Consider the following 15,175-nt stretch of genomic DNA (forward strand, 5'->3'; position numbering starts at 1 on the left):
AGAGTGTTTGTTCAGTATAAATACAATTCATAAACAGACATGAAATAGTGGCCTCACTTGATTGTTTTGCATTAGTTTTATACTGAAATGGATCTTACTACACTGCAAATAGATATAAAATCGAATATAAAAGCTGATAAAAGAACACAATACTAGAATAACATCATCAGGCTCATTATGTAAACCCTTATCCATGTTTTCCCCGGCTTTCAAAGTTCAGATGTGTGGCTGAATAATTATCCTACATGCAAAGGTACTGCACTCGGATGTGCCAGTCATGAGTTGGTTTGTACCAAGCCACTCTATAAATATCTCATAAGAGCTGTAGTTGCATGTAGACTTTAGCTCATGCAAATTAGGCCCACTTTTGGAAGCAAGCCTAGAAGATTCACCTGAGTTTTTCCTCACTTCTGTGATAGATATTGTTATACTTTAACATATTTTCTAATAGTACTCCCTCTTTTTCATAGAGATGTTGAGCAGAAACATGGTTCAATATTTCTCATCTTTTCCTAATATTAGCTAACCTTCATATCATTACTCTCTTGAATGTTCCTGTTGAAGCCATCTCCCAGCATGGTTTATTAGTATATTTTGCTAGCGTTTTCCTACGGAAAGATATATGGTGCCATTAATGAAAAAACTAATTCCCATCTATCCCTGAGCTGGTTACTAAAGAATCCTCTTTGGATTGCTGGTGCTCTTTTCAGCTTTCCCTGATTTTTTTCTTTCCATCTTTTTTTTGTTTCAATGAGGCTTAGATTCCTCCCTCTTAAATAAGAATTTCCTGCTAACCAGTGCTAGATGAATTTGTTTTACCACACTTACTTCTTCATTAGTATTATTTTTTTACTTTGTTTAGCTTTATATCTAAAATGAAACAATTAAGGTAGAGGAAAACAAAAAAGCACATCAGCACGTTATGAACTAGGTGAATTACAGTGATTAGATTAGACATATGTTTAGCCAAACTTGAGACTTAAATGAAATAAAATGTTTATGGAAGCAGCCTGTAACATATAAGAAATTAATAATAAAAAATGACCTGACACATAGCATAAATCAAATGTAAGACTAAGAATAGTACAACGTGTTTTACTGATTAGCTGCATTTTCTCCCAGAAATCAAAAATAATTATAATACATTTTCCAACTGTTTGTTTTTCCCTTACAGTACTTGGGATGTATAGAAGTCTTACGCTCAATGAGATCTCTTGACTTCAATACTAGAACACAGATTGCAAGGTAAGACTTTATACAAGTATGTTTTTTAAATTAACTTCTGAGTTGTGTCCCTGAAGTGGAAAGGCCAGGAAGATGGCAAAACACTTAGTAAATAATTTTTGAATACCATAAATCCATTTTATAATGTTGCTTTTACAGGTAAATCTTTCACCTGGTATTAATATAGCTCCAACAATGTTTAAAGGATATTTTCTTCATGATTATTTGATGTTCCAGGCACTGCTTTAGAAAATTTTTGCTGGCTTGTTATGCTAAATAAGACATTTACCTTGTTACCAGTTTTGTCACATTTAAGCCAGTGAGAATTAGAATATGCTTTAAATCTATAATGCATTTGTTAAAATTGGTCTAGAGAGCTGGTTTGTAGCCACAAGTTTGTAGGCATTTATAGTAATTTCTTATGAAAAGAGGTCAGGTTACAAACTGACTGTACAAAGGATATAAGTGAAAATATATTATCACGATCATACCAGAAACAAATGAAAGAATGTTGCCTTTTCCAGACTGTAGATAAGAAAAAATAAGCTTGTATTAGGTTGTTGTTACAGTTCTTTTAAACTTGTCATGGTATTTTTGTAAGAGCAGCACATAAATGCAGCACTGTCTTAGGAGGGGTACACGAATAATTCTTTTTCTAGGAGACTTTTCTGAGAACCACAAGTAATAGGGTTTTGTAGGCATTTTCAGTTGAAAAGCTGAGCTCATTGATTCCAGAGGACTATAGCACTGGTGTCGCTTAACAACTGGAGACCATGTTTTCAAATTCTGGCATTGAAATAATGATGTAATCCTCTCCAAGGGAACACATATAAAGTGATATGACTGCATACAGTGCTTGAATTTCACCTCTTTGAGGTGTCTTATCGTTGCTGATGGTCTATGATAAACCATATTTCGTACCATAGACAGCTAAATATTTATTCTCTTAGATGAGAGAAATTACTTCTGTTTAGGCTTGGATGCTGATTGTATGGTCTATATGCATTGAGTTTGAGTTACATTTGCATACAGCAGTTTTGAATTTGACACTGTAAATTCTGACAAAATGTTAATCATTAATTTGTCAAGATACTTTGTTGATAAAGGGTGCAAAAGCACAAGGACATACAAATGCAAGAATTCTGTTTTTCAGGCAATCTAGACTGTGGAAGCACTTGAGAATTTTACTACTGTACTTTTTTAAACTCATCTTGTGCATTTCTGTGGTATTTGCAGCAGTGACCTTTAAAATGGTTGCATGTCTAAGCAGACTTGTATTACCAATGCAGGTACCACAATTACGTTTACCACTTGGAAGTTAAATGTTGCTGGCTTATGAAACAGTTATGATAGTTATTTGGTTTGTATTCTATACCTGAAGGTGAACAGAATTTGGCCTTATTTTTCTGCACAGTCTCTTTCACTATATGCCTTCATTAGATTGTGTTGCACTTTTCTTACTATCTAGCTTAAAGGCACAACTCTGCCATTAATATTTAAGCATGTTTGCTGATCTAAAGCAATATGGTTTGCGCCAGAAAAATATCTTTGTCTTATAGTTCTTTCAATGCAAAAATCATTCTTGGCTTTTACTGTGAAACATACTTGGAATTATATTTTTTTCTGCATATTTGACTACATACTGGGCATTTTCTTGGCTTGTCTTCCTCTGACCACATATAGAAAATAGGATATTTTTTTTCACGCAGGAAGCCATATCTTCTTGTTTTACTTATTATTTTGCATTTGCAATTTTCTGTTTATCATAAACCAATGAAGAATCATCATTCTGCTTGTGTAGTTCATGATCTAAAACTTTTTGGAAGTAGGAGCTTTTAAGTGACTTTTGAATCAGGATCTAGCCTCTTAATCTGCATTTCATTCCTTTATCTGGCTCTAGAAATCCCCATAGCATGTCTTAGGTATCCACATGCTTTGTCATATAGCGTTTCACATACAAACCTAGTCTTTATTACAAAAATATTATTAAGGAATTGTTAAAATTCACATTTGCAATTAACTTGTACATATGCATTAAGAAACACAACACAGGCCGCAAAGTATATAGTGAATTAATGAGGCTGATATTACAGGCACCAATTCCCTCTTAAGAAGACACCTGGCACGAAATGATCTGTGGAGCCATTTGATTACAAATAAAATAAAAGCATTTGAAAGTTACATATATGTTTACTATGTCATACATTTCTGTTTAGGTACATCTATTGCCAGTGTTGGGCCCCTCACTACAAGACAGACAGTGAGGTTCTGGAGAACCTCAGAACTTGTCCAAAGAAGGGCAACGAGGCTGGTGAAGGGCTTAGAGAGTAAGTCTTGCACTGAGGGAACTGGGATTGATGGGACAAGAGATAACAGCCTCAAGTTGTGCCAGGGGTGATCTAGGTTGGCTATGAGGAAAAACGTCTTCACCAAAAGGGTTCTCAAGCATTGAAACAGGCTGTCCAGGGAAGTGGTGGAGTCACCATCCCTGGCCAGATTTAAAAGATGTGTAGACGAAGTGCTCATGGACAGGGTGTAGTGTTGGGCTGTCAGTGTTAAGTTAATGGCTGGACTCAATGATCTTCAAGGTCCTTTCTGACCAAAATGATCCTATGATTCTGTGATTCTCAGCAACTTGCCACCAGTGAGAAAAATGTTATTGTAACTTGATGACTGGTGGTGGAGTGTGACTGGGACTTGGGTCTGTACTTCTAATAATGTTAGCTGTGACTGCTCCAACTGAGAAAGTGTGGGCTGTGTAAACTTCTCTGTGTTTCCCAGAACTGGAGAAACAGATGTCAAGGCAGATCTGATCCCTTCCTGATCCATAACTTTACAATTTGATCCTACTGCATGTGTCACACCTGTTTAATCTGTTATTTTTTCAAAAATTGTGTAAATCCAGTCAGAGAAGAAAGTGATCAGTCTTAGGCCAGTATGACTTCTGGTGTTACACAGTGTTTTCTAAGTACAATTAAAGAACAGTTAGAAAACATAAGCCAAGTTACTTGATTGAGCATGGACATCTGGATGCTTCTTCCTACAAAGCACACATTGTGCCTGACACATGCAAAGCACTTACTCCTTTTCTAGCACTGCATCAGATCCCTATCCCTGCCTGCTTTCTTAGCGTTGCTTTTCCTCCATGTTGCAAAGCACAAGCATTGGAAGTCAACCATTAAGAATGCTAAATTTAATGTTTCTATTCTGTTATTGCAGTTATTGCATATGTCACTTTATCTCTCTGCTAGCCCTGGGGAGGAACAAGACACCAAAGTAGAATGAGCAACACTAATTCCTAGAAGAAAAAACACTTCTGTATCTCAGTCACGAGAGGGTGAGGTGTGTAGTCTCTGGTTCTGCTGCAGACTTTGGGCATTATTTTGGAGAAACTATTAGCTCCAGTAACAGAAGACTCTGATTGAATGAATTAGTGGTTGTAAAGGGCACTTAAATTGTTGGGTGAACACTTAGAAATTACTTAGAAATTTAGCTAAGATTTCGAGTTATCTAGTGAATTAGACACCCATTTAAAATAATAAGTTAGTAAGAAAAAGATGTCCAGATATTTTGAATGGCTTTGAAAATCACAGCTGTTATAATGAATACATTATTAGCGTATATATCACTGTGTATGCATGGACCAGTCTGTCAAATGAAGAACTGTGACTTCAACTCCAGGAACTAGATTGAAGCCACAGCGTAAACAGTCTGGTCAGTGGTCTTTCTTTCCTTGTCACAGCCATGAGAAGAATCAGCCTGTGCCATCTAGCACTGTTAAACCTGGCCTGTAGCTTGTTTTTGTTCTGCTTTTTCACTTTTTTAAATTAAAAAGTTAAAACTTGCAGCAGTATGTTTCTCTTCACGTGAAAGCAGTGAGCAAGCACTTCACTTGTCATACATTTCATTGGATCTTAACAACCCTGGTGAATGCCTGGCAAAAGGTATTTTTGTCCTAATTTTGGATCTAGTATGAGGAAAATTTACTAGCTATGTACAATTTGTAGAAGATTTTTTTTCCCCCTTTATTATTACATATTGGAATTCTCAAGATTCTTTCACTACAGGAGAAAAACGAGAACTAGAGTAGTATTAATCAGTTGTATTGTCTTTATTCTTTTCTGTAATGAATATAATGTTATGTGACTTCTCAAGCAAATTAATGGATGCACAAACCAAGGGTCAGCAGTTACGCGTAATGACAAATAAAAGCCAGATGAATCCACATGTATCAACATAAATTATCCATGGATAATTCTTGTAACACATGTGAAGTCAAGACGACTTTATTGGGCAGCAAGATGAACAGAAGCATTTCATTTTCAACATAGTAGAGGAACAGGAGGACTAGCATGCGAGACTACTGAGCTAAGCACGTATGGCAAGTGGTCCTAAGTTCATCTGAAACCCACCGTCAATGTCACAGAAAGAGACTACTCTTAAGCTTGTGTGGCCAGGCTCTTTGTGACCACAGGCTGTTTATTTAAAAAAAAAGAACAACAGGTAAAATTCTTTTGCAACACATGCAGTGTTTGCAGTTCATATAATATGTTTGTATGCTTACTGTTAGATCTGTTATAGTCTAATGACTCTTGACTACTGTGTCGTATGCATGAGTGTAGCTATGCACGTGTTTGCATTAGAATAATGTTGCATGCACTGTTTGTTGTACACCAGTGACTGGACTACAGGGCTGCATGTTCATTGGTATTTAATTGAATGCAATCAGTTTAGTGCATGCAAATTCAGAAAGTCACACGTCCCTGTGCTGATGAAAACACTGTATTGCATGCAATGTTAATAGCAAGTAGATCAGCGTACTGAAGTGCTTCATTTTCAGCAGTGGACCTGAATCCAAACTTGGATCCCAGTCCTCTCCATGAAATCTGTTGGGCTGAACAATTTGAAAGAGATTCCTTTCCAGGTCGGTGGCCTGAACTTTATTAATGGTGAAAACCAAGTCATCTATTTATGCCAATATCTCAAGCTTCTGGAGAGGAGAAGGTAGAAATCCAGATTTTAGAGCTGGATTTGAGTCCAGTGCTAAACAATATGAATGAAGTTGAGTTGATATAGTGTTAGTTTCAATAATATCTGTATTCTTTGCAGAAATCTACTGTCAGCAAGCATCACTGAAAAAAGAGATGGAAGACACTGAAAAGGAAGACTGCTTCCCCTGTGATTTTTGAAGGCAGATAGGTAACGTGTTATGTGCAGTGAATTCTCTATTCAACCTGCTTAAGATGCTCTATTGCTTGGAAGGTGAAGGTGCTTTCTGCTATGTGGACTCTGGGTGTGGGATAGTGCTTAGAGTATGGTGTGTAGGGGATAGCAGAACATACATACCTGCATGACAGTCTGGATATGCTGCATGCAGGAGGGGATGTGAATGACAGTCCTCTTTCCTTGTGCATGGTTATTTCATGGCCAAAGCTCTGGGAAGCAGAAGGTGCTGACCAGTGCTTCCTCCCAGAAGCAAAATTCTCACAAGCAGAATAGAACATCTTTATAATTCACATAGCACACCTTTAAAGTAGAGTAATGACAACTATAGTACCTGATACTATCAGAGAGTAATTTACATTTGCTACTTTAGCTGTCATTACCACAGAAATAGGTTGGAATAAAGAGGGGTTTGTACGCTTAACATTAAAATCTTTTATTTTCAATGCAGTGTTCATGAGGAAGATGTTAGTTAGTGTTTGGATTAAATTGACTAATATGTGGTAATGCAAAGCATGAGTGAGAGAAATTAGTTGAGCTCCCCCATTCCACTTGCCTTTGTGAGAAAGCAAAGAGCCTCTCAGGGAGAGGGGAAGGTGGAGAGAGAAAAGTCAAATGGTCAGGGAAGCAGTTATGAGTATAGCTGTACCCTGGGTTTTTGGAAAGCTGGTGACTCCACATGGTTCTGCAGAAGCAGGACTGAGGCAGAGTAGCCTTAACAGGTTTTAAAAGCAAATCACAATGCAAACTTAACTGCCTAGCACCTTGGGAACAGTGACACTCTCAATTTCCTCTACTAATAGAACCTAGCAGCTTGATTACACAGACAAAGAGAGCCATAAGGAATTTGTGTGTCTCTCATTTGAAATGTCCAGTCACAATCCTGTTTGGTAAATACGGGTTGTATATTTATAAAATGTCATGTATTTTATGGGGTTAGTCAAAAGGCCAGTGTTACAAATTTAATCCTCTAATGAAAAAAAAAAAAAGCTAAGATATCCATCTCCAATCTGCTTTGGACATGAAGCCAATTAAGGGTTAGAGAAAAATATTTGTTAGAATAAATTTTTTCATTTTACTTTTGTAAAGTTTCCTATGCCTTCCTTTGAAATACCTGCTAATGGCAGCTCTGAGAGAGAGAAGATACTATAGTAAGTGACCTGAGGCTGGACCCAGTTTGGAGGTCACTGTGATCCTGATTTAGCAACAGAAGACAGTTTTAATTTCTCTCTTTCCATCTCCCTGACCATTTCTAGGACAAACAGCTGGAGACCAGGTTGAGTAGCAAGAAAACTGAAAGTCACAAAAGAAGTTAAAGGATTGAGCTACCTAGTAGATGTAAACTGCCAAGTAAATTTTGCTTTAGTTTTTGGTATCATTGACCTTGTTCTTGACAGATGGGAGGGTTGTGCAGATGGAAAGCTTTTGTAGGTGTATATTCAACACCAAGGTTTTCTATAACCGTATTTATGTTCATAAATCTACAACAGTATTTTAAGAGATTATTATTTCCTCTTTGCAAGGTACTCCAGATTTTAGACTAAGATTGTTAGAGTCTAAGTAATAGCTAATAGCAGATAAATATGACTGTGTTCTCAGCAGTGGAGAAGCAGTTCTATGTCTCTGGCATTGCCTCTTGGTGGCATGCATTTGCTATAGCTATAAGGAAAAAAATGGATACATTTGCTCCATCTTTGATAAGAACAGAGTGAAGACAGATATCTAAACATGACGTGGTACTGGATAAACTTTTTCACTCCACCTTTCTAAAAAAAAAACTACTGTTCAGAACTACTGTATTAGAAGTAGTCATCAAGATCAGATAGGCCTCTCTTACTGATGAATGAAACTGAGTTTCAGAAACTTACTTGTATATTATAAAAGAAGGTACAGATTGTACTGAAATTTCTTCCAGTACTCCTTAGATGATCTACAAATACTGAGAAGAGAGCAGTCATTGATTATACCAATGGATAAAAAGTTTCTTTGGCAGTTAAAGAAAAAGTGTCCTCTCAAGTACCTTGACTTCTTTTAGCAGATTAATGTCAGTCTCCCACTGAAGATGCAGGAGCATTAAGAATAACAACCATAGGGTAGATTGCATACTACAGACCTAATAGCACGTGGTACTCTATGTCTAAGTTGCCAAAGCCAACCCTTTTACTGTATGAAGTTTATTCAACAAACCAAAAATGAAGTTGGCTAGCTTACTTTCATTTTCTGCTTGTAGATTTTCTACATGTGAGAAAACTGTTTCAAGAAACAAAATGAGGAGCTGAGGGGAAGAAGAGGAGGAGTCATCATCTCCTTCCTTTATGATTGACAACAACTTATGTGCCACATCTGTTGACATCTTATTCCACAAACCTTTTCTTCTAGGCTTTCTGTCACTTGTGTGGTTGGAACAGGCTTCACTTCGGCTGGGTTAGTGTGACATGGTCCCTGCATCACTTCCAGGGGGACCCCCCGCAGGGTGCTCCCTGCATGGTACTATGAGTTCATGGTAGTACGCACATCCACACCGACGTTGGCCTCCCCTTCTTATTCATGCTGTTTTCCTTAGCTACTTCTCCAGCGTTACATCTTCCAAACATGGTCAATTTGCCAGTTGATGTTTAAAGTTCTGGAAACAATAATATCCTGGTTTAGTTTTCAGAGAATATGAATGATCCCTGTGGTACTTCAGACAGCATGTGCTCATTTTGATCATGTTGCAAATGAAAAAAAAAAAAAAAAATTATTAAATGGATTTCTAAAAATGTGTTTCTGGTCTCTGTTCTTTTTCAGAAGCAGGTTATTTTTGTATTTAATATGGACTTTATTTCTCATGAGTGAATACTGGTATAACATTGTTAAGGATTTATAAACTATTTTTAAAATCGGGCGGGAATATAACACTGTTAAGAAATAACGGGGAGAATTCTGCATAATTCTTCTGGGTATGCCATGCTTTAATTTAAAAATTCCATCTTCAAATGTCTGTATTTATAGCTTGCAAAGCCCTGTGCTTTGGAGGTGGCAAAGATTAACTTGAGAACTATAGGAACTAGTCACTAGGAACTTGAGAACTCCAGGATCTAGTCACAGAACTATAGAACTAGTCACTGTTCCTCATCTCAGTATTTGAGATGGCTATACTTTTTCTAAGTATGTCAAGAAAATCTGTGCTGTTTGTATGTGCCTGTCATTTCCCTGAAGTATGAATTCCAGAATTCTGTTTTTTGATCAACTAAATTGTGTTAATTAAAACCAGCAACAACAAAATGTAGCATCATAGCCAAAAAAAAAAAAAAAATCTTTGAAAACACAAGGGAGGATATTTTCATGTGCTGCAGTTTCATAGAGGAACAGGTTTGAGCTTCCTGAGTGGGCTACTTTATATAACAGTCAGAGTAAATATGACTAAAGCTATGAGAAATATCAGGGCATTAGGCTTTTTAATGGAACAAAATGGCAATATAAAATGTCTTGTTTTCTGTCTCACATGTCAAGTCACTTAAGGCAGAATAGGTCAGCCTTTGAAAACGTGTATTTGTAACCTTTCACTGGATACATCTGTGTGCAATTATGTTAAAAATACACAACATGTTTTGTGCCAAGAAAATGACTCCACAGTATGACCATCTGCAAAGCAGAAAATACTTTTGGACAGATTTGGAACTTGGCATGTAGTCCCTACTGCAGACAGCACAGTAGCTAATTTTGCAAGAGATCAGGATAAGTCTACACTGGTATTTCTCTGAGGCTAGCTAATGAAATAGCATGTAGCTTAGGAAGGTGTAATGTGTGTCTATGTCAAATAACTTTCTTACTGGAAAGGAGGCAAATGTAGTCACATCCAACTTTTCCAAACTCTGTGCAACTGTTCAACCATACAGCTATGTCCAGACCTTCTGCTTTTGCCTTCCTCAGATAAGTGGTTGTATGCACAAGTCAGTTAACAGAACTCTCAACTTAGCAGCAATATCTGTTTCTGGGCTCGATTTATGGCTCAGATGCTCATACTGGAGGGGCATTTGCAAATTGGTTTTGCTGCAAAAAAAAAATAAAAATCTTACATCTGCCCTGTGCCGCCTGGTATTGCAAGCTGAAAAGACATCTTTAGGATTTCTTTTCCACATCATCCAGCTATCTAAAGACACACAAATGATCTATAATATTCTGAAAAGAGAGATCCAGAAAACTGACCCTGGAAAAAGTGTATCAGTTCAGTGGCAGATATGCAGCCATCCTTTTTCTTCTTTTTGTCAGATACTTTTTTAAGACTCCTCAACTCCCAAGAGGAAAAAGTACTGTGCCTTTTGTTGCAGGTACACAAAGAGTTGCTGCTAGGGTGTTCTGACCTTGCCTAGGCAGAACTGATCTATGAATATCTTTTCTGAAGTTCCCAGCATTTTCACCAAAGGCATTGTTAATTTAAACAACTGCAGTTGCTTAAGTACATTTAGTACTTACAGAATTTCAAAAACCAAGGTTAAAAGAACTGTCCAATTCAAGTTCAGACGTCCTGCCTTATATGTCTTTTATCTCAATAAGTTGTCACCTTCCCCAGGTCCTTCTTCCCGCTTGCAGTCTTCTTGCAGACTTTGGGAACACTGAGTTCAGTAAAACTGAGATAATTTACTAAAAGGAAGACAGATGGCTGAAAGATATATAGTGCTTTGTTAGACTGAGAGGATGTATATCCTAGGTTTTCAGCTACTTAGTGCTTTCCCCACTCTGTCAAGGCAGGGCATGCGAACAGTGACCAAGCCTGACTTGTTAACTGTCAGCCCTGGGCCATTTTAGCTGGTGCATTTCCTCTCCTTCACTCAAGTGGCAGTTTTGATCAACAAGGTCCTTGAGTCACATGAGTCTGTTGAGTAACACACTTTATGTCTGATTATCAGAAGCTAGCAGGCAGAAGAGGTGGTAGCAAACCTCTACAAATCCCAGCCCTGCATCAGAAAAATTACAGGCTTGTAAACATTTTTTGTCAGGTGCAGTGGCCTGAAAATTCCCTTTTCTTCCTACCTGCTCCATGTTGCTGCTAGAGATATAAGATGGCGGAGGCAAATAGTAAGAGAAAGGAAGTTATGCATGAATTTATCCCTCAAGCAGAGTTTACATCTCTGAAATACAAATCCTTTCTGTGAGAGGCAAAATCTATGTGTAATCTCAATGGGAAAAACAGACCACTGGAGGAGACAAAAAGGATGAAGTGCTGGTGATGCCTCTGCATCAGTAACTTGCAGTCAAAATACCCAGAAAGATCAGACACACCTGGTGAAGATAGAAGCATGGGTCTAAGAGACAGCAGTGGACTGTGGGCTGCCAAAGGCCTGGACTTCACACTGCATTTTCTCCAAAGGATTTTGTTTGGTGCAAGAAAGAGATGGGAAACCACAAATTTTAGCATAGTAGAAAGACTGAAGGGATGGCTCAGTATAACATAATGTCTGTTCACTTTTCCTGAGTCAAAGAAAACCATTTTTCATGGAGAAGAGTGTTTCTTTTGTCTGATTACATTTTCAGGAGTAACCTTTGTCTCAGTATTATGATGATGGCTGCATGTGATGCTTGCTGTGCTCTGTTTCTCAGAGGCATCAGGGCTGCTCTTTTAAACCAACTGATTTTTACTTGCTCTGTAAGAAAAGTTAGTAGCTACTTTAACTAAAACACTTGTTTGGAGTCAATGAAGCATTGTGATAAATGTGGGAACTAAATACAAGTGCTGAACTGTGAAATGGAGTGCTGTTGTGGTCTGTGGGTGTTTGCAAGGCAGAGTTTGTAGTGAGAGGCAATTTTATTAGATAAGCAGTTTTAGTTGAAGGTAAAAAGGAGAAAGAAGACAAGCTGTAGAACAAACAAGCTCTCCTGTAGAACTGAAAAATGTATTGTGTGCCTGAAGGCTTTTTTTGATCATCTCTTGCTATAAATTTCATGCTTCTTCAGAATGACAGGACTTTAAACCTGCTGCAACCACCCACCCCCGAAAAACAATAATAAATTAATGCAATTTCTTTCAGGTGATTTGAACTTTAGATTGAGCCCTAGGTAAAAGCATAGCATAGGCATAACTATATAGTTGTTGCTGATTGCAACTGTATAAATCTCTGACATTTGCTAAGCCATTATATCTTGAATGCTGACACATGTATGATGTTTCTCTTGTGACTCACTTGCTGATCCTGTGTGTTCACCTAATGTGTAGTTCAACTATTATCCTGTACATGGCATGCAATTAAATTAACCTATGATTTTATCAAGGTGATATTTCAGGTTTTTTATTAACTGTTCTTTAGCCTGTAGTTCATTGTCTCCCATTCTGTTTTTTTCTTCCTTCCTTCCTTCCTTCCTTCCTTCCTTCCTTCCTTCCTTCCTTCCTTCCTTCCTTCCTTCCTTCCTTCCTTCCTTCCTTCCTTCCTTCCTTCCTTCCTTCTTCCCTTCCTTCCTTCCTTCTTCCCTTCCTTCCCTTCCTTCCCTTTCTTTTCTTTCTCCTTCCCTTCCCCCCAGTTATATGTTATTGCATGGCTTTAGGTGAAATGTAGTGTAAAAGGCTCAAGTAGTGTACAGTTACTTTCCTGTGAGAGAATATGAATTCAAAATCATTTGCAACATGCAATTCTATCATTTGACCTGAGTGCAGTGGGAAGAATGAAGTAATATTAGAAAACTGAAGCAAAATGTTAATGGTATTAGTTTTGCTTGGAAAGCTTCATAATATAGTAGAAAAATGACAGTTGCTACCCCTCACAGTAGAAGAAAATTTTTTTTAAAAAAAGGTGTAAATCGATGTTGATTAAAGACCATGTCTTATACTGACATTCCTCTTGGCTTAGTAAGGTACAAAAATTAGACATGGAAGAAGGTATTATTGCAAATATTCTAATTTATGATGAGAAAAGGTATTTTTAATATTGAAAGAAGACGTTTTTATCCTTTGTAGTTCTCAAGATACTCTTCCTTACACTAACTTTGTCTATTTACTGTGTTCTGCATCACACTGAAGTGATCCAGATTTGAATGGCACCTGTTTTAGCCTTGAGAAGAGAGCTAAATGACCCACTTACTATCCTTATTTGTGAACAGTTATACAGTCTGAAGCTGTTCTTTTCCAGTACTTCACAAGTATAATGAAGAAACCTACACGTTCATTTTCTATAAAGCTTTTTTCTATCTCTTCAGGGAAGCAATCAGTTGTGTTTGTGAAGCCATGCCTGGTGCCAAAGGAGCCTTCAAGAAAAGAAAGGTATTTGTCTTTTCTTGTAGTTCAGTTGACTGTATTTTATTAGTTCAGCACAGGAGAAAAGGCACAGCAGGCAGGTGACTTGAAAGGAGTTTTAGGAATTGCATATCATTAATCATTTAAAGTATCGTCTGGTTTTTGCCCACTCTATGTTGCCTTTTGCCCTTTTGGTCAGAAACTGCTTTCACAGGCATTTAGAAGTATGAGTGTATCTGGGAAACGTAGTATGGCTTGCCTTTATATTATTCTGGGAAAAATATTATGGCTTGCCTTTATGTTCCTAATGTAGAAATCTCCTTTTTCTTTTCCTTTTGTAGATTGTAGGTGGAAAGCTTAAGACAAACAAAAAGGGATGCCTTATCATAACATACATGATTAAAATGTGGAAATAGGTGCTGGAAGCTATTGCAAAGTCCAAAAATATATGTAGTTTTGAAAGTGATTAGATCTGTTCTTGGCATATAGCTCTACTGGTTACAGTTAATGAGTTTGGAAATCAGAGGTTTCTGGAAATGGAGAGAACATACCAGATGATCCTCTGTTCCCTATCCTCTTTCCATAAACACATGTGGCCGATACTCGGTGACCAGCCCTCATAGCGGGTTCAGTGGGTGCTGGCATGATATGGTAATTACCATACTTTTATTCCTACTTGTGTATGATCTGCAGGGAAGGAGTGGACAAAGTCTCAGCTCAGCTTCTGCGCTGATGGCTTTCAAGAGTCTTGCAGTGCCTGCTCTTCTAGGAGCCTGCTAACAAAGCTGGGATTTAATGCTGACCCTAACAAAAGGAGCACAGAAATCAGTTAATTATAGTCCTTATGTGTCTTGTTGGGTGCAGGAGGAGAATGGGCAGGTGAAGGAAAAGATCTACCTGCTTCCTCAGCTGCTCCACTATTTGGGCAGAACCCTAGCAGAATGGGATGGGATGAAAGGTCACATATTTGCAATGAAGAATCTTCTGCCGGTAAATAAGGCATATGTGACAACATATATCACAACATATCAGAAATTGTCTCAGAAATGAAGACTGTGGTTTCCCACCATCACCACCAAATTGGTCTCAGTGGCATTTCTAGGTGCTTTTTTTTTTTTTTAATTTTTTTTTTAAACCTGAAAATGAAGAGGAAAAATATCTTTTTCCTTGGAAAGCAAAATACCATTGGAAAAGTAGGTTAAACAGAGTCCCAAGTGCCTAGTGAGACACACTGTTGTATTGTTGGTTGAAAAGCAATGTTGCTTATTAGCTATTGAAAATAAATAGTGTTTTTAAAGTACTGGCTGAGAAGAAAATTTGGCCAGCATTAAGATTTCAGATAATTATTAAAGACAGATATCTTTTGCCAGTCTGTACTTTCATCATGTTTCTGCTACTAGTGGCTTGCGAATTTGGTTAGGGTTACATGTACTTCTTGGGGCCAAGTTTTCACACTTTTCCCACACTGTGGGCAGGTGATCCTTAGGCATAATCTAGGAATCATGAAGGTTTAAGAAAAGAAAT

At 37.6% G+C, this 15,175-nt stretch overlaps 1 protein-coding gene across 1 annotated transcript in view; it reads left to right on the forward strand.

Moving 5' to 3' along the window:
• The window catches only part of SHC3 (SHC (Src homology 2 domain containing) transforming protein 3), a 56,315-nt gene that overhangs the window by 20,036 nt on the left and 21,104 nt on the right, over positions 1–15,175 (forward strand). The window contains exons 2-3 of the mRNA XM_008945162.1: positions 1,175–1,245; positions 13,615–13,678. Of these exons, the coding sequence (XP_008943410.1) occupies positions 1,175–1,245; positions 13,615–13,678 (135 nt within the window). The remainder of the gene's footprint in view (positions 1–1,174; positions 1,246–13,614; positions 13,679–15,175) is intronic.

The sequence above is a fragment of the Merops nubicus genome, unplaced genomic scaffold (assembly GCF_000691845.1).
Source record: "Merops nubicus isolate BGI_N331 unplaced genomic scaffold, ASM69184v1 scaffold5910, whole genome shotgun sequence".
NCBI lineage: Eukaryota > Metazoa > Chordata > Aves > Coraciiformes > Meropidae > Merops > Merops nubicus.